Here is a 26384-nt window from a genome sequence, read left to right as displayed (position 1 = left end):
TCGAGCGCAATGTTTGGGACGTTTGGCGTGGAATGACCCAGATGGAACAAACTGTTACTGTTTCATGTGCTAAAATTGTAACAGCTACGGCTTCTATGTGGCTGTTAACAGTCACTCGTCTAGTAGGGACACCACTTTGCACAATGACAGCCACGCCACCAGACGACCGGCTAGCCTGGGTTCGGTCTCGCCGTAGACAGTAAAGTCATTCAAAAAATGTTTTGTGCCTGAAGTCCAAATTTGTTTCTTGTGGGCGCAATGCAACAGGGGACAAGTTGTTTACCATGTCTTTAATGTCACCTAAATTATGCAGAAGTCCTCTACAATTCCAGTGGATAATAAAAGCCATTTTGAACTTAAGAGGTGAGACTTGGCACTACAAGTAAATGCAAGAGAAGAATGTTAGGTGACACATTTGAAGAAGCAGCAGGTTCAATCATTTTACAGGGCCTTTTCCAGGCCCCGTAATTGGCGTTTTGTCTTTTTTCGAACGGTCGAGAGAGTCCTGACGCCCCTTCCGCGATACCTGCGCCGTCTGACTTGGAGTGGAGTCCACAGCCTCTTGAGAGGCTCTGGACAATCGCTCCAGACAGCGATGTCTACGCTGCGTAGACTTCGTATCGAGCAACGAAGTCTTGGACCCCACGTGGCTGGACGTCGATGGGACCTCCTTGGCCTCTGTGGTGCCTTGGCTGCTGCTCCAGCTGGTAGACGCCACTGGTGTGGTCAGGATAAGATATGGCAGGGCAGCCTTGGCTGCTCTCGCCGCGTGGACGGATGGCGTTGGCCTCGGCACGCCACGCGTGGTCCGGGCAACCGCCAAATGCCGTTGTGGTGTCGGCCCCCATTGCACCACTTCGGCGAAAGATGTTTTCATTGCAAAGGACGATGAATTGTCGCGCTTCACGGAACGCTGTATTTTCCTTGACTTTAACTGTATACTAATTTCTTTTTCTTTCTTCCCGCCTGAAAAAGCTCTGGAGTACGCAGGGTGACTGCAGTGGCAGTTTGCACAGTGCACCTCATCATGATTGCACTCGTCAGTAGTGTCCCATTCCACATTTCGCGCAGATAAGTTGCCCTCGACAACTCTGAGACGCATGACCAGATATTTGACATTTAAAGCAACGCCGCGGGTTGGGAACGTAGGGTCTGACATGCAGTTTTACATAGCCGGTTTTTAGAGTTTCGGGTTAGGTAGTTGAGTTGAAAGTCAGTATTATGTGCTTCGTCGGGATTTCAATGTCGTTCCTTCTGATCGTGATGCGCTGCAGATGGACCATATTTTGAGGAGTTATGTTTCACTGAATTCCATTAGATCTTCGTCCGACACTACACCTTTCACAGTGTTCATGGTCCGGTGTGCGCTCACCGAGACTAGATTATTTACAAACGCCACGAGGAGTGTAAGCTTGCTAGACTGGTCCTTGTCTTTTATTTCGAGCCATGTTAGTAGCTTTATAACCGCTTCCAATAGTTTCCCTTGGACACGTAGCAACAAAAAACGGTGAAATAGCTCAAGCCTTTGTGGATGATTGTTCGCAATGTATCACATGGAACTTCTGAAATGTTTATTTGTTCTTTGACGAAAATAGGAAGGATGCATCGGTGCGGGCCCTTTTCAGGGTACGATCAGTTGGAGGGTTCCGGGATCCCACAAAAACATTAATTTGTTCGGCGACAATGCCAGTCGCCCACCACCGAGCCCAATGAGCGCACATGACAGAGGTCATGAAGCGAGCCCTGACTTGCCTACTGTACATTGTTGTGACTATAACCAAATATGATACAACCTAGGTTGGTTATGTCACACAGGGTTAACATTTCCCGCCGGGAAAATTTGAAGTACATGGAAGTGAGGAGAAGACAGGAAAGACTCAAACTGGAAGAAAAAGAATCAGACGTAGGCCGTTTCCCCCTGGGTGGGTCAGCCCAGGGGTGCCGTCTACGTGAAGCCGGGGCTAAAGGGGTCTATTGCCTCTGCCGGGGGACCTTAGAGGTCAATCACCCGGCGTCGGCTCAACCCCCAGGGTCCCCTTTCCCCCGGATACGGCAATGCCACGCACGGCTAGGCGTTGGAGGGGGTCGAAACACCCTGTTGGGTCGGGTCCATGGTCACGTCGCTCACCAAACGCCTGCTCGCGTATACACCCCTGTGGGGCCTCTGCATTGGAAAAGCGTGATTACTCAGTGACGCCTGTCGTTAGGCTGTGCAATGTAACATTTTGAGAGCCTTCGAAAAATCCCTAGATTCAACAAAAAGACACCAAGTCCCTGAAAGAGGTACAAAACCCCAAGATCTAGGAATAAATCCCTAGGGTTGGCATCACTGCTGGCATGTACGGCCGCCCTGTTTTGAAGGCAGGCTTTTTTGTTGGCGTGTTTCATGACCTTGTCTCGACGACGGTGGTAGCGGGCTGCTGAGAGGTGTGGGGAATGGGTAGGAAGTGCTTTGTACCGAACTGCAGTTCTGGCTATCGGACTTGTGCGGAGCGTGTGGCTCTTTTCAAAGCGCCGACCGGCTGTAGTCGTCTGGAGCAGCGAGGCCGTGCAGTTACGATGGCATACCGAACTTAACGCCTACCGACCATGTCTGCGCTAAGCATTTTTTCAAAGGACGTGATATCAACAGCATATCACGCGGAGTTTGATCGAAGTCTGCTACTTGACGCGCTAAAGAGGCCTGTTCTGTCTATAAGTGCAATTATCACCTTATTTTTGAATTATCCAAAGTACCTGACACGGTCAATTAAACCTACAATGTGTGGAGATAGATTTGCGAGACGCTTACCCTACGAGGCGACCGGCAAGGGGCGCGACGTTCTCCACTGCCGCAGCGAACAAAGACGATACGGCCGGGTTCGTCGATTCTCCGGCACGGCGCAGAAAAGGCACTCGAGGCAGGATGTCAACAAACAACACGGGTTAATATTATTAACCCAAGATGCAGCACAGTACGCCAGTCACGGGCTTGCAGGCTGTAAAGGGAACTCCGCAAGACCGGTCGAGTACGCTTGCCAGCGGCGCTACGACTATCACACAAAGGGCAGCAGTCGAGCACACGAACGAGAAGCCGCCTGCCAGAGCAGCGCGTCAACCTCTCGTGCTGGCCTGAGAGCATCTGACGCGGGCAAGCCCGCGCCAGACAGAAGCGAGCTCAAGGGGGAAGGGGGTTGTCACTGGCGGTCAATGAGGACAGGCGTTGGCAGTGACGTAAGCTAGCATGGTGGCGTGAGCATGTCGAGACATGTGCGGACGCCTGCCCGCGCGCCGGGAAGCCGACACATGGCTCGCACCAGACAAAGAGGCCTGGCGCTGCCACCGTGGTCACCATACTACCGATTAACGGCGGTTCCCGGCGCTCGAGCCGCGCGGGGCCAACACACGCGCTAGCTGGGGAATGATGTGCCAAAGCGGAGGGCGCGCTCGATTCCCACAAATGTCACCCCGGCAGAGAGAACCTCCTGTGCAAGCACCCAAACGACGTCGTCAGAAACTGCGACGCAACCGGTGCGAGTTTCCTCGGCCACTTTGGCGTCTGTTGGCCAGGAAACATTGCTTAGGTACACTTGACTATGGAGCAAAATACGTTTCGTGAAAAAAGGGGGGAAGAAAAGAGAAGAAAGTGAAGCGGCGGTAACAGCCTTAGAGCCTCCACAGAAGCAACTTGAGTCGAACCTGCGGGGTTGTGGACACGTGGCGCTCCGTATACTGAATGACCCTATTCACGGGTAGGAAAACTAAGCCGCAGGATTCGACGGCGCTTTCCTTATTGGTCGTTATCTCGACCGCAGCTCCTGCTCCGCAACAACGTAAGGATCACATAGTTGTACTAGACTGGAAATATCAGACTAGACGCCACCATACTCATCAGTGTGCTTAGGAAATGTTGCCGTGTCAATTTTCTCTATTTTCATGCGTAAAAACACCTCCGAACGCGCCATTCATACATAAGTGGCCGGAAATGAAACCAGTAAGACTGGTTTGCTTTCACTGATTCTGCAACCTTGTGCGTCGATTGCCAGGCATCCTACTTCCGCAAGAACTGCACTCATTAGCCAGAATTATTATTTTGGTTTTGCACGCACACAGTCATGGCGTACTTGAGACAATGTTTGTGTATTGGAGGGTCATGATGATACGTGTTGTTTAATGGCGCAAGGGCCGTTTCATGGCCAAAGAGTGCCAGGACACGATGTTGGATGTGAACAACGATTGTGTTACGGCGCTGTTTGCGGGCCTCAAATTCTGCCCACTGAATGTGCGTAAAACGTATAAATATTAAAATCATAAGAGTGACGTGAAATGTGTGTGGTGAGAATGAATGGCAAGTGGTCGAGATAATAAAATTATGGGGATATTGTATGAGCCTGAATACCTCGTCAACGGCTCTTGGGTCCACGGGACGCGAGGCAGGTGCTTTCTCTAATGCTGCTACCGCAGCAATAACCTCTGTTCAGAGGTCGTGCTACGAATTGTCTGGGCATATCACGCGAAAACTGCGCGCAGTCTTTACAAACGCGAACAATGATTCATGTTTGAAAAGCGGATTACTACCGATCAACATAAAAGGATGCAGTGGAAAGCGCTGACGGTAGCGTAATGGAAAGTGCTTTTTATCTGATAGCTTCAATTCGTTGCACTGGATCAGGATGTGAAGCACGGTAACCGGTTCTCCACATCTCCGACACGTGGATGGGTCACCAGTATGCATGTATGTTGTGTGTGTGCCCTAGTCTTAGTCTGGTAAGTGTTACTTGTGTGCGGCCTGACCTCGATACTGACGGCCAGTTCACAAGATTCGGCTTGATAACATGTAGTTTATTGCGTGTGTCACTGTCCCATAAGCGCTGCCAGAAAGAGCTCAGTGTTTTCCTTAGAAGTGGCTCCAGGTCCATTACCGGGACAGCTATGGATGAATCGACGGCGCTCTGAAGGACGGATGCAGCTAGCTGGTCACCGAACACATTGCGTGCGATCTCGCAGTGCACTGGTACTCAGCCAGGCTCGTAGCCTGGAATTCTTTTTTCGGGAGTGGGGGGGGGGGGGGGGGGGGGGGGGGGAGGCACTCTCTGAGGTCTGACTGTTTCATAAAAACACGTATTTTAATTATTTTCTGTAAAGCACCCCCTCCATCAAAATTTCGGGAGCATCCCCCTCCCCCCCCCCCCCCCCCTGGATACGAGCCTGTACCCAGAATACTACAACATACTCTTTAGGCGCGTAAATGGTGTAGAGTAGTGATTAGAGCAAAGCGACGTCAGGGATCTTGTGTTTCTTGGGGGGTTTTCAATGCTTTTACGACGTTTAATGAATCTGAGTATTTAATGACATGTGTCTTGGAGGGGTGCAATGACACTTCCTTACCTATAATCAGCGGCCTAGGAAGTGCCGAGAGGCCGTTCACCAGGCAGTGTATACCGATGGCCATGGGCAGCTTCTTGAGGCCGAAATACTCAACGATGAGGACGGAGAAGAGGATCATTATGCTGCCGCCAGTGAGGCCAAACAGCACGCTTGCCCCTCCGAGTAGGATGATGGAGTCCCCGTGGTTGAGAGCCAGCAAGGAGAGTGAAGCAAGCAAGAAGCCTACGGCCATAATGTCCCGCCTGCGAGATTAGTTCTTTATGGAGAGGTCGATCTTCCACTCAAGCACCGATTGTCATCTAAGAAAGTCAGTAAATCCCAGTACAAAATTGTGTTGGCGTTGTGATGCTAACGACTCGGTTTCTTTCGCAACCTTGAATGGTAGCTTTACAGAATCGGGAAAGATTATTTTATTTATAGCCTTGCCAATAAACCTTATTAGCCATTTGGCCACGAAACCATTGACTATACGAGTATCTACAGCAAACATATTTTAAATCAAATGTGGCTTCTTGCACTTATTGAGATGGATTACGAACAGTAGGGGATATGCATTACACCTAAAATTGCAATGAAAATGAAATAATTATCATGATTAACGTTATAAATTATTTGCATCATTACTGCTGAACACACGCTGATGCGCAAGCTGAAGCTCTCATTTTACAAGGTGCAATGTACTATGGCTTTCAGTATAAGCTGCTGGAGCGCTCTGCCATTGGCGGTCCACCTGGTGGCGCTTGGTGGATTGCAGATGATATCGATATTCCAGCTAGCAGAAAAGTTCCATACGACTAAGAAAGCCGCCCACTTCGGTCGATGAGAGAACATTCCCAGGCGAAAATTTCTTTATTGCTCCCCCTCCTGAATGTTCTGACCACCGCGGCGTTATTTGCCTTTCGCGCAGTGTGCTTTATGGTTGCAGTTATAGGGCACAGCCGGCACTAATGATAATTCTTTTTGGCGAAGAGAAGATAGTGGTCAACAGACATATGCGAGCCAATGTGACCGTGTTCCTTTCAGATAATGGCCATCCTGTATTGCAAGTATATGTCGAGTCTCAAAGAGCTAAACGCAACACAACAGCACATTTATTCTTAATAAAGTATTCCAGAGCAAAGCTGCACGAACAACAGGATGATGGACAAACACTATCAATCATGTCAGCCAAACCAACGTTACTAGAACAAACTCAGTTTCAAAGCTCCGTATCTCCGCCAGCGGAGGAGGGTGGTCCGAACGGCGGTCGCGAGAACTAGCGGCGCTACAGTCACGTCTTGCTCCACTATCGGCGCGTCGTCTGCGGCCACGGCGTAACGCGGCGGTCCACCGCGCAGTTGCTCGCGGGAACTGCGCGGCAACTTTCTAATTGTACTAGTGGCAAACTCAAACATTTATCATGCTTCCAGTCGACGTTCTCCCGCCTCATTTGCGGGCTACTTAGGTGGATATGCATAAGGTTGTCTGTATGTTCATTCAGAAGCCACGGTTGTGGCTATTTCGCGCAAAGAAATACCAAGGGAAGAGTTCAGGGGAGCGCAAAATTCTTTTGTTATTTCTTTGCGAGAAATAGCCACAACCGTGGCTTCTGAATGAACATGAACAGACTAGCACAACAACGTGTGCTTCTGCATTGTCTGTATGCATTGGCCCGCGTACGTTGGTCATTAATTGGCTACGAATCGATGTTCGGTCTATATTTGAGCTGTCTACATTGCGCTTAACTTCCAAGCATAGGAGATTCTAAGCGAATGAGTGTTTTCACCGTAATCTTTATAACTACCACTGCAATTTTAGTCGCTGCCGTCTTATCTAGACCAAGAACAACTGAACACGTTTGTAAAAGCCTTTATAGTGTACGAAAAAAGGGTACTTACTCGAGATACAAAAACGTTCTAGAAGAACAGTGCTCACGTTGTCTACAATTTATTTTAAAAAGCTATCTCGAAAAACATTACCAATGCTTTGCACTGTTTACAAGACACGTTTTCGCGACGGTTAAAGGGATACTGACCCAAAATCGGAACAGTTTACGAGAACTCTGTAAATGAAATCTCAGTGTGCGATTACATCGAATAGATGTCGTCTCTGAGATGTTTCTTCAGCGGATAGTTGTATTTTCGGTGTTTTTGCGGGCGCGCGCCGAGCCGCCCGACCAGGTGCGGCACCCCTCGCGACAAAACTGGTGATATGCTGTACCCATCCTTCGAACATGGGCACGAACATAAACACCAACGCGTGGTCGGCTAACTGACCTGTGCCCTCCTTCACGACCTCACCATAATGTACAAAGCCGTCTACTTTGTAGGTAGATTTGTTGAACACGTAAGACTGTCTGAGCTTGATTTCATCAACAAGCGTCCCCAATTGGAGGCTGCTTGTTCATTTGCCGTTGTATGGCTTCCAAGCAGACGACTTGAAATTCATATTTACATAGAATGCCCTTCAGTATTTGCGTCAGCCGGCTCATTGTTGGCAGTGGTGGCATGTTCAGGTCTATCGGCAGCTTGTGGCCCGTGGCCTGGCGATTCGTACAAGCAGGCAGTTAAACAACCATTGTGCGTTGTATCGCATTCCACATGGTGCCTTTGCTTTGATTTTGCGGAATGCAGTTGCAACCGGTGGAAGACAGTCCAGCTGCTTATTCAGGCACTACCTCCGAGGTCGTTTTTATCTTTCCTTTTAATTCCACGATTTCTTTCTTCTGCTTCTCGCGAGCAGCTGTGGCCCTAAGCAACATTCTTCGAGGGTTCTTCTTCTTGAGCTCCTGAACTGTTGCCTTTGTTGGTCTCTGCAGTCGCATCTTTTTACGGTGCGTTAAACAGTTCGAACAGATCGGCCGTAATGTGTGCACCGAGCAGTTCTTCGCGCGTACTTAGTCGCTAGAAGCGTCGTCAGTATTGACTCCTTCGCACAACTTCAGTTTTTCAACTTCACCGAGCATATGTTCCATGCCCGCAGCACTTCTTACACTGTACGACAGCCGTTTTTGTTGCGTGCCGTAACCGTTCACTACGCAGTTAAACAGCTCGTCAACTACAGTTGTGTTTTGCACAAGTAAGTATCCGTTCACGAGCCGGCGAGTGTAAAATATTCCGCACATATTGCTCGATACCTCGTCGTAAAATCTCTCGAAAATCCACTGCTTTGAATGCAGCGCGACAGTTGACAACTGATCGAATGTCAGTGTGTTGCAAATCTCAGTCTCTGTAGCGTAGGTAATCGCCTGCCTTTCTCTTTGCTGTTCCATTTCTGGCGGCTCCTCCAAACTGGGCACTGGGCTTTCGCGGGGCGCCGTGCGTTTTTGGGGGGATTTGCGCCTTGGTCCCGAACATTTTGGCTTCGAAACATGAGGTGGAAGTGCTGGGGACAGGTGCGGCACGGCACCGGGCGCGAGTTCCCACTTTCACGTGGGATCAAAACGGTCCCGCAACAACATGACGATAGTGCTTTACAATGCCCTCACTCTAAAATAACGTCACAGACGTTGCATTTCGCAGTAAGCTTTCTATCTTTGCGATGCAAAGCTTGTTCCCACCTTTTGAATTGCGTAGGGTCTTTTGGAGGTCCGAAGAAGTTTCGTGAAGCGGAGTCGTCGTTGCGGTGGCCGCTCTTGCAGCCCGGCGCAAAGCAAGTCGGCATACCGCATCGTGAATCTGTTCGTCCTCGTTACGCTTCGTACATCATGCACGTGTCTTCGTACAAGACGCTAAGCCTGATCAAGAACAGTCGCAAAAATGACGAGCGAAGAAAGCGCAGACGTCGCTGTAACCAACGTACGCCCGTACGTCGCCGGCGCCGATCACAACAAGCGCCAGCCGCGGGAGCTAGACTAAGCTAGACTAGAGTCACTGGAAAATCAGAGTACCGCAAAGGTAGGCTGCACGCGGGCAACATTGGGTGGCGGCGGCCATGTCCCTTCCAGACCGCCCGGCGCGTTAGCTTCCGTGTGTTGAGAAGTGACCGATCTTTCAGCCCCAGTGCCGTGTTACGCTCGGCAGAACGGAATTATGTGTGTGTGTTTCTTCAAGAGGATATTAGAAGTGATTTCAAGTCATCGACAGGTATGGATCGACTGCGCGGTTAGCGGTGTAACTAATGAAACGTACGGCGAATGTTGCCATGTGCTCGCGAACTCTCTTCATGGCTTCATCGGTCTCTTTTCGTGTCACGCCCGGGCGTGTTCGCTAGGTCCAGATCTGTAAACATAGTTGCATTAGCGCAGTGACATCGTGCGAGATCCATTTACTTCGATGTTTGGTGAATCTTGACTGTTTGCGCTAGCTTTGGAGTCGGCATTCAGGTTCATTGCACTCGAGAACGTTATCGAACAACATCGAGGACATTCAACATTGCGTCCTTCGACTGATCGCTGACGCATAGCTTGCTTGCGCACCGTACGTGCTTGCTGTTCAACTGGTTGATATGTGTAATAGAAGTTGTGTGTGTACGGTACTTGGAAGTTGTGCGCGACGTCTTGATTCGGAACGCCAGCAGCCAAACGCACGGGCGAATCGGCATGCGGTACGTAAGGTGCATCTTATCTTACGATACGTAGAAAATAGGCCATCAAAAATTATTGACGTCACACTTAATTGTTTAATTTCATATTTCTTGTCTCCTTAACATTCCCAACGTTGCAATGAATTTGGAAATATTTTGCTGTGTTCCGACAAACAGCTCTTTTTTTTTTGGCGTTGCCAGCGCGTAAACAGCTGGGGATCGGTTTCTGCACTGCTGCACTTTTTTTTTCATAATGCACTCTTATTAAAACTTCCTCGGCACGGTGCTTTATGTTCTTTTGATCGGAAATAGCACATCCCGGAATTTTTAAAGCGCATGCTACTGCAACACAGTATGTATATAGACCTAGGGCGCGCATAAAATCTGCTCCCTCAATGCGTGAGATCTGCTTTTCTTTTTTTTTTTTTTTTGCTGTGACCATTTCTCACCAATTATACAGTATTTTAAGGGTACGCTCGGTGTAATGCAGCATTAGCAGCATTTTTTTGCAACAAATGTAAAAATACGCTTGATAAAATTGCCTTATACCAAGTTTATCTACAGAGTTCCACGCTTCTGTTTTGTGCAATGCCAACGATCATGCCACAATTGCCTTCAAAGTATACCAGTAAACAGTTATTATTTTAACAAATCTTCGAATTCGCTCTCGTGCGTGACACGCTTATAACTCGGATAGCATGCGTAATCTGTTCAACAGATCGAGATAAACAGCCGAGCAAATAGAAAGGTATGTAGTTTTCAATATCGCTGACCACAGCGAACCGAAAAGATGAAGTATCCTGTCGCATAAGATATTTTCCAGCAAAGTTAGTGTAGTTCACTGCAGGAAGGAGTGTTATTCGAGGGGGGCGAATTCGTTGAGGCCAACTATGCAGCCACGTAGAACGGCGTGGCGCTCTTTGACATTAATGAACGCTCACATTCATGACCTTGACGGATATTCAGACACCAATGGCAAGTTATTGCTAGATCTCTGCGAGCAACATAGTCTTGAGATAGTTAATGTGGGGCCTAAGTGCGAGGGGCAGATCACGTGGGAAGTCGGAAACAGGCAATCGAGCATTGATTACTGTCTCATGACAGAAGGAATATATGACAAACTTAGAGACATGAGAATAGACGAAGAAGGCATTAACAGCTTGGGTAGTGATCATAAACGCATAATATTACAAATGGGATATAAAACTGAAAATAAGAACATAGAATCAAAGTTTGGCAGCTCGTATCTAAATGACAAACAAATAACAAATATAGCCGCAAGAGTCGAGGAAAAAGTAGACGAACTACCAGGCAAAGACTGGAAGTATAGTGAGCTGCTACATGTAATCACGAAAGAAATGGAAATAGAGAAGAAAACTATTTGTTGGAAAGGAAAGAAAAAGCCAAAAAGTTGGTGGAACAAAGAAATCCGGGAAGCGATCGAGATGCGACGTCAGGCATCACGGGAGCACAGACAGGCAAAAAAGGAGAAGCGGCCACAGGACGACGTTAACCAAATATGGGAAATATATTTAGAGCAAAAATCCATTGTGCAGAAATTAGTCGAGGCAAAAATTAAAGGTGAAAGTGAACGCTGGATGACAGAGATTCGCGAAAAGAAGAAGGCCGCGCCTACGATATTTTGGAGCCACCTAAAAGCGCTGGGTAGGAAGTCTGTCACAATGCAACAACATATGGTAGATGAAGGAGGAAATAAATTCGAAGGATATGAAGCGCTAGGTTACATTCGAAAGATAACAGCCGATTCGTTTAAAAAGGTCCCCCAGGGGATTCCCCCGGTGAGTAAAAGTACGCAAAGGAGAGCAACCGACGAAGATGTAGTACCAGAGAATTTCAATTGGAAGAAGGCCGAAGGAAAAATTCCTAAGCGCACTACTCCGGGCTTAGATGGGGTTCCCGTCAGCCTCATTAACGAACTCGGACATAACACTAAAGAAGCGCTGCTGAAAGCCGTAGAAAAGTGCTTACAGGAGAGGGAAATACCAGACAGTTGGCGAAAAAGTAGAATGAACTTAATCTATAAAGGCAAGGGAGAAAAAGATAACATTCGCTCGTATAGACCCCTAACAATTACATCGGTGCTATACAGGTTGGCGATGCAGGCAGTAAAATTAAAAATAGAAGCGTGGGTAGAACAAAATGATATTTTGGGAGAACTTCAGAATGGATTTCGAATCGACAGGCGGTTAGACGATAATCTGTTTGTTCTTACCCAGTGTATAGAAATATCTAAAATAGAAAACAGGCCCTTATACGTAGCTTATTTAGATATCACCGGGGCGTATGATAACGTTAATCAGGAAATTTTGTGGGATATATTGAAGGAAGTGGGCATAGGTGACGACTGTGTACAGCTTTTGAGAGAAATATACCGAGAAAATACAGTTTGTATAGAATGGGAAGGAATAAGTAGCAAGGACAGCGTTGAAATTAGCAAGGGGCTGAGACAGGGATGCCCTTTTTCCCCGCTGTTATTCATGCTGTACATGGCGAGGATGGAAAAAGCGCTAGAAGGTAGCAACATTGGATTTAACTTGTCACACAAACAGGTCGGAGCGATGGTTGAGCAGAAGCTTCCAGGTCTATTTTATGCTGATGATATTGTCTTATTTGCGGACAGTCAAGATGATATACAGCGACTGGCAGATATATGCGGAAGGGAGTGTGAGGCTCTAGGACTAGGATTTAGTGCAACAAAATGTGGACTGATGATATTCAATGATCACGGAGACCATACGGTCTTAATACAGGGCCAAAAAATACCAAGGGTAAGCGAGTACAAGTACCTCGGAGTATGGGTAAATGAGGGGGATAGATATATGGAGGTACAAGAGAAAGCATCGGTAGCAAAGGGAAAGAGGAATGCTGCAATTATGAAGCACAGAGCTTTATGGGGATACAATAGGTACGAGGTGCTTCGAGGGCTGTGGAAGGGTGTGATGGTTCCGGGGCTTACATTTGGGAACTCAGTGGTGTGCATGAAGTCAGAGGTGCAATCAGGAATGGATGTAAATCAAAGGACGGTGGGCCGCCTCGCCTTGGGCGCTCACGGGAAGACGACAAATGAGGCGGTGAAGGGTGATATGGGATGGACAGGCTTTGAAGTGAGGGAAGCGCAGAGCAAAATGAGATTCGAAGAGAGGCTGAGGAAAATGAAGAAGAGTAGATGGGCAGAGAAGGTTTTCAGGTATTTGTATAGAAAAAGCGTTGACACGCAGTGGAGAAAAAGAACTAGGAGGCTCACCAGTAAATATACGGCTGGCAGTGCGGGCGATATGACAACAAGGAGCATTAAGCGGAAGGTCAGAGAGGCGGAGAGGACTTATTGGATGGCAGCGGTGGAAAAGAAGCCGGCTCTGAGTAACTACCGAAAAGGAAAAAACGAAATAAGGAGGGAAAGGTTTTATGATAATTCAAGGGGAAGCGCTTTACTGTTTGAAGCAAGGTCGGGCTGCCTGAGAACGCGTAGTTATAAAGCGAGATTCAGTAACGAAGAAGAACTATGTACATGCTGCGGGGGAACTAAGGAAACGATGGAACATGTACTGATTGAATGTGGCGATATTCACCCAGGTATACGTGTGGGCACGAGTCTACATGAAGCCTTGGGTTTTAGGGACAACAATGGAAAGCTGAACACGCCCGCGATAGAAATAAGTAAGAGACGGTTAGAGTATTGGTGGCAGAAAAGTAGAGATAAAGCACAAAAATAAATAATTGGGGGAAAAAAGGTTATTCTGCCTTAAGAGGCAGAGAGATGGACTGTGAATTTATATTTTTTGTTATAATAACATAGATTTAATCAATGTAGATAAGGCATTAGGACAACATGAAACAAGGAAGTTTTTTTTTCTTTTTTTTCTTTTTTTATCCTTCGAGCCTGGTGGCAGACATGTCACCGCCCCGTTATAAAGGGGACGCTCATAGCATCCATCCATCCATCCACTGTCCCACACGGCAAACGAAATTCCCAGAGTAGCTCACCAGTAATGTTCGATTGTGAGCTACTCTCTTCTGCAATCTGCATACAGTGGCGTAGCCAGGGGGTGGCACACCGGGCCCGTGACGCCCCCCCCCCCCCCGCGGAAAAAAATGTCTGCTTACGCCCCTGTCTGCATGACGCGTTTAAACAAGCGACGAAGTACTTCAGGGGACCGTGGTACTGCTAAATGTCCGGCCACGCTCTGCATTGAACGCGCCTGCAGCCAAAGCGCTTGGAAGGGGTATGGCGGCGAGAGGTCACGTGATGCGAGTAAGCCAATCGCGTCGGCGGCGGCGCGCGGAAAACAGATGCGATACTCTGAAATTTTTCCAGTGACTCTAAGCTAGACGTGACTGCAGCGCCACTAGTTCTCACGACCGCCACGCGGACCGCCTCTCCGGAGGAGCTTTTAAACTGAGTTTGTTCTAGTAACGTTGAGCCAAACGACATGTGCACTGCCTGAAACCCGCAGACACTGCCTCAATAAGCTGGACCTCGCACGCGCTTCTGAGAAAGCTGCGGACCACCCATCTTGCGGTTAAAATTGACAACCCTTTCATTTCCCTTTTCAACACAACGGTTCCTTATTTTTTTTTATACGTGGATGGTCAAAAGATACCGGAACAGAAGCGTGATTCATACCGAACGCTAAAAACGCATTCGTTGAAACTCCTATATCGCAAAAAATCAGATACACGGGAATTCGGGTCACCTCGATATATGTGAATGCTTCTCTTTTCATACCCTACGCAAAATAATGTGCGATTCAATAGTGTGGTTCATAAGCTACAGTTCTGCTGCGTGCTAAGGGTTATTTTGTAAGCTAGAATAACGGTAAGGAAAAGGCACATTGTATGGTATGCAATAACGTAGACGCGCATTAAAAGCAACTGGCGTTTCGAACGGCGTTCGGCACGGATGAGAATTACTTTGAAGATTGCCAGACATCGAAGGCAGGATTTTGTTTCATCTGCGCGAGTACATTACTGTGAATGCGTCACCGGAGCCGCAAACGCATTTTCTTTGCACATCCAATATAACGAGAGCTTCACTTTTCTCTAATGTTGACCTGTCATAATTTGCAGCTTTGAACATTGCGTTTGCTTCTTGCTTGATGAGGTTCTCCTGTGTTATATTCGAATACATCCCGCTAATAAGACTAGGCGATAGTTTTTTTTTGTTCCTTTCTCTGCGCGTGCTCTACGATACGACATCACTTCAAATCAAATCCATATTTTCTTGCTTGATGAGGTTCTCCTGTGTTATATTCGAATACATCCCGCTAATAAGACTAGGCGATAGTTTTTTTTGTTCCTTTCTCTGCGCGTGCTCTACGATACGACATCACTTCAAATCAAATCCATATTTTCAGTCCCTTGAGAAGAAGTTATTCATCTCCAACTTGCCCGGATTATTGATCATGCTCCCAGGCAAACAGTAATTATACTGGAGAAAACAACTCTCTGCAAGAAAGAGTGTGAGCATGTGTGTTTTCTTGTCCCTTTCCAACGCACTGCCATTACGCAATACCTTGGCTAAATTATATAACCGGACGTAAAAATACCTGTGGCACAGCTTCTTATCCGAGACAATGCCGGAACATATGCGCCCGATGAACTCTCCGGCGCCGTAGCACGACAGCAGTAAAGCAGCCTGCAGCTTGGAGAGGCCACGGCCCATGGCGTGGTCCACTACGGTAACGCTGAACATGACGAGATTGTAGGCAAACACAACGCCCGTGAATACAATCACGTAGTAGATTGGCCGCCGCAAGAAGCTGAGTTCCTCGCTCCGCGAAACTTTCGTTCGGCCTTCCTGCACATCAATAATTATGAAGCCACAACAAAGCGAACATAAGTGCACACGAGAACTTCCCAATATGATGCACTTGTTTCACAGGCTGTTCTTCTTAAAACGGAGTAGCCGGCACGTCCAAGGTTACAATGGTCAATACTATGCATTAAACTTTAGTAGACGCGTCTTTATAAACGCAACGAAGGTGTAGAGTGGCAATTACAATACAAAGACTTTATACTAAGGGCGCTCATCACCCTAAATCTGAGGTTTGCTGATAACAACAGAAATGATTATCTTTATAAACTTGTGGCGGTCGCCGCTGCCACAAGTACACCCGCCCGGCAAGCCCCTCAGGTACCTGCCTCGTTAAGGAGCTTAGCGGCGGTCTCCCGTTCCGGCTGGAGTCGTGCTCGTCTAAGAAGCGCTTCATCAGGCTTGGCAACGAGCAGCGATCCCGCCACGGCGTTGAGCGTGAGGCCACCGATGATGAGCAGCGTGCCACGAAGCGCGTATTGTTCATGCATGTGCACCAGTAGCGACGGAAAGATGAACGACACTAGGGTGCCACCCACGTAGCTGATGCCGCTGCCAGTCGCGCGGTACCTGCGAACAGGGTGCCGAAATAGTTCAACAAGCATAATGCCGAAGGGTTTTCGAGCTGCTAAGGTCGCTTCACGAAAAAATTGGAAGGTTTTCATGCCCCTATACAGGGCGTGCACTATTCAGTAGCGACGTGCGTTCTTTCTTTCAATAATGTTTTGTCTCATACTTACTATTTATTATTATAACACACTGTCACTTCCTCAAAAGACAGCCGACACTCAGGAGATATGTAAATATCTCGATCGCCAAATATTCAGCATAGAAAACAGCAAAGCGCTGGCACATAACCTGTGCCGTGATTGTCTACCTCCTCTTCCCCGCAGGTGGTGTAATAAACCCCTTGTCCCGAAGGAACATTAGCTCTCCGATGAACGAAAAGTTGTCATAGAGCTCTAAGCTTAGAGCGAAAATACGCGTAAGGTAAATGCAAGATAGAGTCAATGACTAAGTGACAGACAGACAGACAAACAACTTTATTAAGATAGTCCTGAAGAGCACCGCAGCCGTTCAGGGCGGCAGCGCCGCGGGCCGCTCCCGCGTGGGGACGGGGAGGCCATGCCTCACCGCCGCGTCGTGGGCCCTCTGGATGGCCTTTAACCGATGTAGTAGATTCGAGCTCCTTAGCTCGGAGCACCACTCTTCTTCAGTGAGGCGTTAAGTGATGGATAGGAATAATTTATTCCAGTTCCCCCCCATGAGATATCTGCAGAAACAGCGGTGCTGCGGTTCTCCTGTGTTTCACTTGTGATTTTCTGTGATGTTTTACGACATTGTGTAGGTATCTGTGATTCCGCTATTTGCTGAGTAGAGATGCGCGGGAAAGGCCTGGTGGTAGCCCCTACCACAGCCACCCCTTCTAAAGTGCTTTTAGGCCCTATTCACGCTCTAGCCGCCTGTCCCCGTTTCATTGTGCCGCTACCACTTCGTCCGCGACCTCGTAAGGAGGGAAGGGTGGGGTTGTGCCCTATAGACCGGGTGGCGGCTCACGCCACCTAGCCGTAACTCATCATGTTGTATTAACTCTACGTAGTGAAAAACTAAATTTCACTCCTGCCTTGATTTTAGCCACCGATATGCGTGCCTAATGTCATATTTGCCTTTAGTGCCTATTGTGGTGAGCGCCGGAACTCGCAAGCTTAAGTTGTGTTTACATTCTCACGCCTCCGCACCCGCACGTAGCAAAAACTCTGTGCCGTGAACCTTACTTTGTGTATCATTTCTTACACTGTGCTTTTGTGTATGCGTAAGACTCTGGTGTACGCTTTCCCTCTCCTCTCTTTTCTTCCCCCTCTCGCGATGGCGGCCCGCGCTCACGTGCCGCCGCAGCTCAGCAGATGGAGAATAAACAACCATACCGCGCGGACGTCTCGTCTCGCAGTCAGTCCACCTTGACGAATGCTCTCTACACTATTAACCATTCATTCACATTACCTTGGACCTAAGGGTGAAGCCCCTTACAGAGAAGTTTCAGATGTTCAGCCGTTTTGTCTTCATCTTCCCACGAACAGCGTCTATGCCGTCGTGCTTGACTCTGTGCGTCTTAGTCCGCAATATTCCCGTCCTGGCTTCAAAAACAGAGCTACCGCGAGAGTGATTTCTTTCTTGAAAGTTCTCTACGTTTCCAGTGCTGATTTCGTAAGCATCCCTATTTTGCACAGGCCCATCTCCGCTTGAACCTTTGCGTAAAAGGTTATTCTATTTTGCTTGGTTTCCTGCTGTTTTCCGAGTACTTACTTGATAACTTTCTGGTTCGCTTCCTCTGTTTTGTACCACATTGTTCATGTACAATAGCTGAAAATTTCCTAGCCGAACGCTCATCTCCAGCTTCTCTAAAGCGCTCCTCAAATTCTATCTTTCTGCTACCTTCCCTGCCGTTGATTGATGTCCATCACATGTCACCTCGTACACCCTGATTTAGAGCAGGAGAAGGAATAAACTTCATTGATACGAAACGGGAGTGGGAATGGGGGGGGCCACGTTGGCGGGGGGGGGGGGGGCTAGGTTGTGACCCAGAGGGCCGCAACTATAGCAGACCAGTCCTCCGGCCTGGTCTGAATAACCCAGTGTGTGCTCCTTATGAAGGCTTCCACGTTACAATAATGAAAGATGATAAGCTGCATAAAAGCACAGGCAGGACAAGACCACATGTTATGGAGGTGCCCCAACAACCTGCCCCCCGATGAGCTCTCGCAGTCAGCGCCCCCCTAATTTAGTGTATTCGCGTGACCAGGGCAGTTACGCCGTCTATGGGTGTAACTAGAAACATGCGATGCGGTCACTTATCTAAGCCCAACTCTGGAACAGCTGCGCTAATGAAATATGCCTTAAAATAACGTAACGGCGCGGAAACCACAAACGTTACCGTTAAGCGTATGACGTGCACAATCTCGGTTTGTGGCTCTCGGCGTCGTGGTGGTTGGCATCCCTCCGAAAAAAGCTTCACAAGTGGCGTCAATTACTCGCAATGCCATGGCGTATTACAATGTGATGTGCAAAAAACTGTGCAGCTTCCAACTCTGTTTTTAGGAACAGCAGTTGTGTCAGGTCACCGCGTTAAATACCGCCTCGTGACGACCACCCGCAACGTTACTACCTTCAGACTGAACTGCTGGCGCAGTCAGTAGTTCAGCCTGGAGATATAAATAGGTCTGACTGACGGTCATATACTCATGCCATTACAAGGAATCAATGTCGTCACGACGGTACTTAAGAATAAAGGAAGTAAGCACCAGGTCGTGTACTCACTTGTGGAAATATGTGTTAATGGCCACCATGTTGGAAGGGAAAATCATCCCTTGACCAATGGCTGTAGAAAAAAAAGGAAGTGCGAAGTTACTGCGAAACAATGGATCAGAAAGAGAGTAAAAACACCGCTTAAAACGGAAGGAGGAAGGAAAGGCGAGGTCACAGTTTTCAGCAAGTCCCATTTTAAAAGCAATTGCCTTTTTTTTGTTTACTTTTAAAATGCCTACGAACCAGCCCGCGTTATACCGCGTAATAGCCAAACCCATCTCTATATGGCTTAGCGCTGCTTTTTCGCAACCTAAACAGAAATAGTGAAAACAGGGCGCAGGATAGGGGCAGGCAACGTTGCATATTTCCCATTGTGACGTCCTCATCCTACTCCTGGCAAAATGCTAACGTACTTCATATGAACGAGCTCCATCACGATTATTAGGATTTGAGACGTTACTATATGTGAGAAACATTGCAAATGAAAAGGTATTTTGAAACCTAATTTATAATGCCGTACAGGGTTGGACGGAACACTACAGGAATTTATAATGTGTTTTCAAATACGCAGTGAAGTCTCTTGTGCCTCGAAAATAAATCAGACATGTGATATCATAAGATGTGTGCCAGTCATTGGAACATATTGTCTTCAGATTTCAGAAATAATTTGTACACATTATTCTGATGCCCATTCAGAAGCCGAAACGCCCGATTTTAATCTATAGCTGCGGCATTTCTTTCAAAGGGGTATGCACATAAGCCTACCCAATGGGCTCGCACTTCAGACATCTCATTAGCTGAACGGCCCGCCGGCACGCCTTCGAAGAGCAATGCGGAGTGCTAGATCGTAACTGTTTCTCGCGGTCAACAGCTTCGGTCAACTGGGCGGGGCCTCTCCGGACTTATGTTCTAGCCGACTATAATCAATAGAATGTTGCCATAGAATATAATGATATCTAGCGTTTTACAAGCCAAAACCCTGACATGATTATGACGCACGCCGAGGTGGAGGGCTCCGGAAATTCCGGCCAACTGGGGTTCTTTAATCTGCACCTAAATCTACATACAAGGGCCTCGACATTTTACCTCCATCGAAATGCGACCGCGGCAGCCGGGATCGAACCCGCTACCTTCGGCTTAGCAGCCCAGCATTATAGAACGTTGGCAGCACGTGCAATACGCTATGCAAAGTACGCACCGGTTATGATGCCAATACAGATGGTGATACCGATGACGCCGTAGAAGACCACGCTGAGAAGTATGCCAACAGCCACCAGTAAACTGCCAGCTATAGACACTGTTCGCAGGGGCAGCTTTTGCAGGAGTACTCCCGTCACGACACCTGGGAGCGAGAACAGCGGTTATTGGAATTACGAAAAAAGCTTGGTGAAAGTAATCTTTCTTTCATTACCCGTAGCAAGAGGGTTAAAATCGAATAAAGTAGGAATTCAGTCGCGCACTTTTTTGCCCTCCCCTCCCCCTTAGACGCCGACGCTGTTGCTGTACGCAGTCCTCTCATTTCGCAAATAAAGCGTGCTTGAACATTCATGAAACTCCTCGATGATGTAAAAACTGTGGAACCTGTGGTGCACTGCTTTCAAGAAAGTGGTGTAGTTTAAGGTCGCTGTAAAAAAAAGGCAGACCGGTACAAACAAATGTTTATGACGTTACGGCTTCCAGCATGCATGTCTTGTTCACAATGAAGGATCCGATGCAGAAGGTGGAGAATTCCAAGAACTTCTGTCCGACGTATTCCTTACCGCCTCTCCGAACCACAAAGCATATTACTACAAACTGCTCAATTCACGATGGGTTTGCGCACGCCAGACGCCAGACAAGCCAGACGTCCCAATGGGCCCTATTGTCGATTACAGATGTTCCCCTGCATAACCTGTCGAAATTCCTGCATCAAGTCCTAGTTCCGCTCGTCGGTCAGGGCACAACTCACGTTCGCAATTCATTCGATTTTGTCGAGAAGACCTGTAGCATCGATCGAAGATGGCGACTTCTTGGTGTCATTAGGCGTCAAGTTCACGAGCGTTCCTATAGACCCAGCTGTCAACGTGTGCACCGTTGCTCTCGAGGCTGATGCAACGTTGGCCCATAGATCCCCGATAGATCTACCGGACCTGTGCAGGCTCCTGGATTTTTGCCTAAACAATACGTACTTCGTTTTATGGGCCATTTCTACAAGGGAAGGCACGGCACTCCCATATGTGTGGCTACTCCGGCCACCGCGGCGAACCTCCCCGTGGATGTAATGGAAGCGCGGGCGTTACCTTCCTTTGCCCCTTCCCCGAAAGCGTTCCTGCGCTACGTTGGCGATTGCTTCTGCATCATTCAAAGAGACGCGGTGAGCAAATTCCTGGCCCCAGCTAAGCAGCCCGGAAAGTGCTATTCAATTCACTTTAGAAGAGAAGGTGGATGGCAAACTTCTTTTCCTGAACGTCCTCGTTTCACGGCAGGGTCAAAGGCTAAGTTTCAGCGTGTACCGTAAGAATTCTCGCACAGGCCGCTACCTGAATTTCACCTCTGTGAACCCCGCCACTCATTGAGGACTACTACAACGCAACCAGCGTACCAAAAGCTTTTGCACGAACCCCGCGGACGCGGCTGTCGACGTGGCAAAGGCTCTGGCACACTGCGGATACCCTAGGCACTTTATCAGCGCAACGACACGTCAACTGTCACTGGGGAAAACTTGACGCGCCTCCTTCCAGCCAGCCTACCGCCTCCATGAAGCGAGCCCCTGTACCGTACATTCTTAAAGCAAGCGAATATTTGGCATGTGCCCTAGGTAAGACGTGCACGTGGCACACGTTTCAGCCAAAAAGACACGTCACCAGCTTCGGATAGTGAAAGATCCCAGAGCATTTTCTCGGTTTTTATTACATATCATACGCAGACTGCAAGGATGTTTACATCGAGGAGTCGGGAAATTACAAGAAGCGTGTACAGCAGCACACCCGTGACGTAAATAATACATGCATCCGCAACAACGCTTTAGCACATGGGTCGACAACCTTTTGAGGCGAAGGGCCGAGTTGCATGAAGCTGTCGCGGCGGGGGCCGCACGGCAAAGTTGTCTTTGCAGGCAAAGAGAAAACATTCGGCGAATTGACAGTAATGTACAGAACTGGAATAAAAATTCTTTATTTTCAGCATGCACGGGACAAATTTGCAATTTACAAACACAGGTTACACCATTTGAGGTCCAAACTGCCATGTCGGCCTTCAGGTAGGAAGTGACAAGAGGAAAAGGGAGGGGGCGTCTGACCTCGTGCCGGGGGCCGTATAATACTGCTACGCGGGCCGGAGGTTGCCAACCCCTGCTTTAGCAGAACACGCCGTCATAAATTACCACAAGTGTCTTTGGGACAACGCAAGAATCGTCGCAACAGAAAAAAATTACAGCATCTCGGCTGCAAAATGGGAGGCTGCTATTATCAGCTCCGGGCTCGAAGAGCAGCTATGGGCAGTCCAACGGGCCCGCGACGCAGCAGAGAGGCTTGGTCTTTCTGTTCCGACGTGGCAGCGGCCCGCAACGTGCTAGGGCGCGTTCCGAGGAACCAAAATAAAGTTTATTCACCCATCCATCTCGGCTGCATCTGGAACCGCTTATGATACAGATCACTTACGACACAGTTAATCGTAACGGCGGAAATCGAAGCCCGATCTACGCACGTTCTTTGCATGGACTACTCAAGCCCATTTGAACGAACCACTTCTGTTGTTGCAGTGATTATGAACACTGTTTCCGTGTTGGAAGCCGAAACGTCGTAAACGTTTTGTTTGAACTGGTCGACGTGTCTTTTTTGTTTCGAATGTACCCTCCCGGCTAGACGCCATTTCGACAAGCTCTCGACGTAGTTTAAGGTCGCGACGTTTCATACGTAGCTCTAAAGGACACGAGTTTACAGGACCCTAAATAAACTTTCACCACTTGACTTCGCGCACATAAATAACGGCGCATGATTGTTTTCGCTAATAAGGTTGCCGGAGCCACTAACCAATCATGCCATCGTGTGTCAACAGCAAAAACTCAGCCACTCTTGCTATACGTATCACTGTACTGGAAGTGACCATGAAAAAACAAAAAGAAATGGCGAAGCTTGCACTAAGTCGCGCAAGGCTTGAAATAACAAACTGGACGATTCTGAAGTCTAACCTGGTTGCTTCTAGGTCGTTGCTAAGCTTTAGCTAGGTGATGCTATGTTTCTTCTAGGTTGCTTCTCAGCGCAGAGAGGTTCGAGTTAAACCACAGGCAGTCACAGGCACGACACGGATGTCCAAACTCCAGAGGCAGAAACTCGAGCTGAAACCGACCGTGTGCACCTCCCATAGATATACGAGCACGTCGTCGTTCGCGTAGGACTTCCGTCGTTTCGAGGTATTCTCTCGTTGTACGTACCGTTGAAGCACTGTGTACAGATGCTTGAAGCGAAGCTGAAGCGTGTAGCCACAGTGCTTGCCACTGGGTCAACTTGACGGTTTAATACAGTTTTTTCAATCAATGGTAACGTCTGTAAAGAAACCTTAATTGGCGTTCGCCGTCCGTCTTTGCCTTCTTCATTTCTAGTGGACCAGCGGCGAGTAGTGGGATCAGCCCAACTTATGTGGCACATAAGTATTCATGATGATGATAATTTTTGTACACACGGCCACCTTCAACAGCTTCGCTGTTGAAAGATTGAGCTAGAGTCCCACCGCTAGTCAAAACCGTGGCAACATGTGGACTCAAACACACCTCTTGCTCGCCCGGCCCATCGCGAAAGGCACAAGCTTGTGCCGCGCGCACATGAGCACCGTAAAGCATCCGACAAGAATCACTGGAGGAAACGATATTCGGTTACAACCTACGAAAAATGTCAGCTCCTCCTACAGCCATCCCTGTCGCAGATAATTTTCACAAATGCTCAGTCCAATAGCGCTTACTAATATTCGTGACGTCAAGCGCTTCTCGAGTGTTTGAGACAGCTCACTTTCCCATACAGACCCACGTCAGTGTCGCTGGTTTTATCAGAAACCTGAATATCCCGATAATTTTTTTCAGGGATTCCGACATCACAGCTCGGCGAAACGTAATCGTTTAGATAGTAACGACGAACCTTTGGCTCTTGATATGCGTAGTACTTACACCAGCCGAGGAAAATTACTTGTGGTTCGAACGAAAACCAGCTAGCACGACTGTCTTTCACGGGTGAAGGGCAGGGCAGGCGCGTCGTGGTTGTGGGAGGAGCTGCCATTTTGTGCTAGCTTGTAACCGAGTATAGGATACCATTGGTCTCTAGCTATCGTAGGAATGTTTGTTTGCTTCTCTGTTTGGGTTTATTGGCGCAAAAGCGACTTGGGCTATGCTGCGCCAACAGCAAAAAGCTAGAGGTGTCAGAGGTAAAAGGGCAAACTTGTGTTATTTAAAGTCTGCTGAAATAGCCTAATTCATTTAAAAACGTCATGACATTTGTCAGAGGCACAAGTTCATCGTCTCCTAAAAGATGAGTGTAACGACGTGTGCATTTTATATAATTTGTTGAAGTCTCTGCATATCCATATGTGCGCATGTAATTAGAATGTGCAACATCGTCAGTGGAGCGTGACAATGTGCACACATTGGCTGTGCTTCTTTTTCTGAGTAGATAACTGTGTGTGAGGTGTGTGTGCCCTATTCGAAGTCTGGCTAATATGACCTCAGTGGAACGTTCTTGGAGATAACAGGTTTTCTATTCTCCTAGTACCGGTTTTATGAGGTGCAATTTGTTAGTATAGTTCTTGTTCCGCTGGCAATACCATTTTTTCCTCAAAGGTACCTTTATCAAGGCAAAAGCCTTAAATGCCCCATCAAACGCGAAATTTGACCTTCAGCGTCAAGCGGCGTCGGGGACGAGTGAGGCAAGAAATCATCATCACGTGATGACGTCACAGATCGCCAAAATGCGTGACGTCAACTTGGCGTCACTGTGACGTACCTTCACATGGTGACGTCATCACATGATATCGTAGCTTCGTAAAAAGTGGTACGATCACGCAGGCAATGGAAAACCGTGTCAGGTGCCTCCGATCGTGGAGGCAGTGAAAACCACGTTAGGTGCACAAAGCTTTTGAAGGGTGGCTGGGCAGGATGAATACATCGACAGAGAAGAAAAAGAAGATGGCTTCCGCCTGCGAGTCGTCTTAAGTGAATGCATAAGGCAGCGCCCTGTGAGCTTTTTTTTCTGTGATACAGTTTGAAGTTTGGCATTATCAGCCCACATGTCCGCCTTTTCATTTCCCGCGATTCCAACGTGAGTCGGGACCCAACAAAAACGAATGGGGTGGTAACATGAAAATGGAGTGGTTCGGACTTGCATGTGAGAGTGTGTGTAGGACATCGCCAATGAGATGTTCTCGCTCAGATCTTAAATTCAGGGCTTTGAGAGCACTTTAAGTAATCTTTGTAGATGACCGCTCTTTTGTGTTTTCCCGTTACCACTTTTCGCACAGCCATCCACAGAGCGGGACTTTCAGCTGTAAAAACAGTGTAGCGAAGCGTTCGTAGTCGGTAATGGGTCGTCCTCTAGAGCGCCTTCTAGTGGGTCGCCTCTTCTCTGAGAGCACGCTCCTCGTGCAGAGAGTCGGCCCCGCTTTTCACTGTCGCCGTCGCCGAGTGCCCGCTAATAAACGTCTTGACAACAGAAACAAATAGCGGCAGTCTTACAGTCTGTTTCCATGTTGTTGATACGACACTGCATCCCACGCATTCATGTGTCTTTGAACCGTCTCTTTGTAAAACTAATTGTGGGCACTCTATGTTTCTTGTACTGAGCGGAACTCTTGTCTTTCTTGCTCGTGGGGGTGCCCTGTTTATTGAGGTGCGTCAGAGAAAAGTTTACAAAACGTGTCAAGTTGCACCAAGGAGCTAGTCTAAATGGCTTTTCTGCTACATTAAGTGTATCGTATTAAGTCGTAGGCGGCTATCTATCTATCTAGCCGCCTACAAATTTGTGCTCTCGTGGACGTTTCGTTAACTGGATATAGACCGAAATGGCTATGGTGTGAAATGATTTATGACGATGAATGGGCAGGTCGTAAAATGAAAATCATGATATGCATGTCATGAACGGCATGATTTACATGCCACGGTCTTGGAGCTCTCGCGCTCGGTTTGTTTTTATATGTATCAAAACTGCTGTGGTGTGACGTGTGTGCACATCGAACACGAACGGCACGTCGGCACATGAAAATCATGAAGTGCATCGGCGCGATTTACATGCCACGCTGATGGCGCACTCGCGGCCGTTTTTCTAGCTTGATATACACCAAAATTGGTACGGCGTGACATGACTATATCATGAACATAAATGACAGGTGGTGACACGAAAATCGTGACATGCATGTCATG

The 26384-nt window shown here is 48.0% G+C and overlaps 1 protein-coding gene across 1 annotated transcript in view; it reads right to left on the bottom strand.

Annotated features, from left to right (window-relative positions):
• Nucleotides 1–26384, bottom strand: part of LOC119385400 (monocarboxylate transporter 12) — a 78888-nt gene that overhangs the window by 10043 nt on the left and 42461 nt on the right. The window contains exons 3-7 of the mRNA XM_049413184.1: nucleotides 20205–20348; nucleotides 19019–19079; nucleotides 16029–16273; nucleotides 15438–15684; nucleotides 5368–5609 (exon numbers count right to left, since the gene is read on the bottom strand). Coding sequence (XP_049269141.1) covers nucleotides 5368–5609; nucleotides 15438–15684; nucleotides 16029–16273; nucleotides 19019–19079; nucleotides 20205–20348 — 939 coding nt within the window. The remainder of the gene's footprint in view (nucleotides 1–5367; nucleotides 5610–15437; nucleotides 15685–16028; nucleotides 16274–19018; nucleotides 19080–20204; nucleotides 20349–26384) is intronic.

The sequence above is a fragment of the Rhipicephalus sanguineus genome, chromosome 3 (assembly GCF_013339695.2).
Source record: "Rhipicephalus sanguineus isolate Rsan-2018 chromosome 3, BIME_Rsan_1.4, whole genome shotgun sequence".
NCBI classification, from domain to species: Eukaryota; Metazoa; Arthropoda; class Arachnida; order Ixodida; family Ixodidae; genus Rhipicephalus; species Rhipicephalus sanguineus.
The sequence above is the reverse complement of the archived record's forward strand: the minus strand, read 5'-3'. Positions and strand labels throughout refer to the sequence as shown.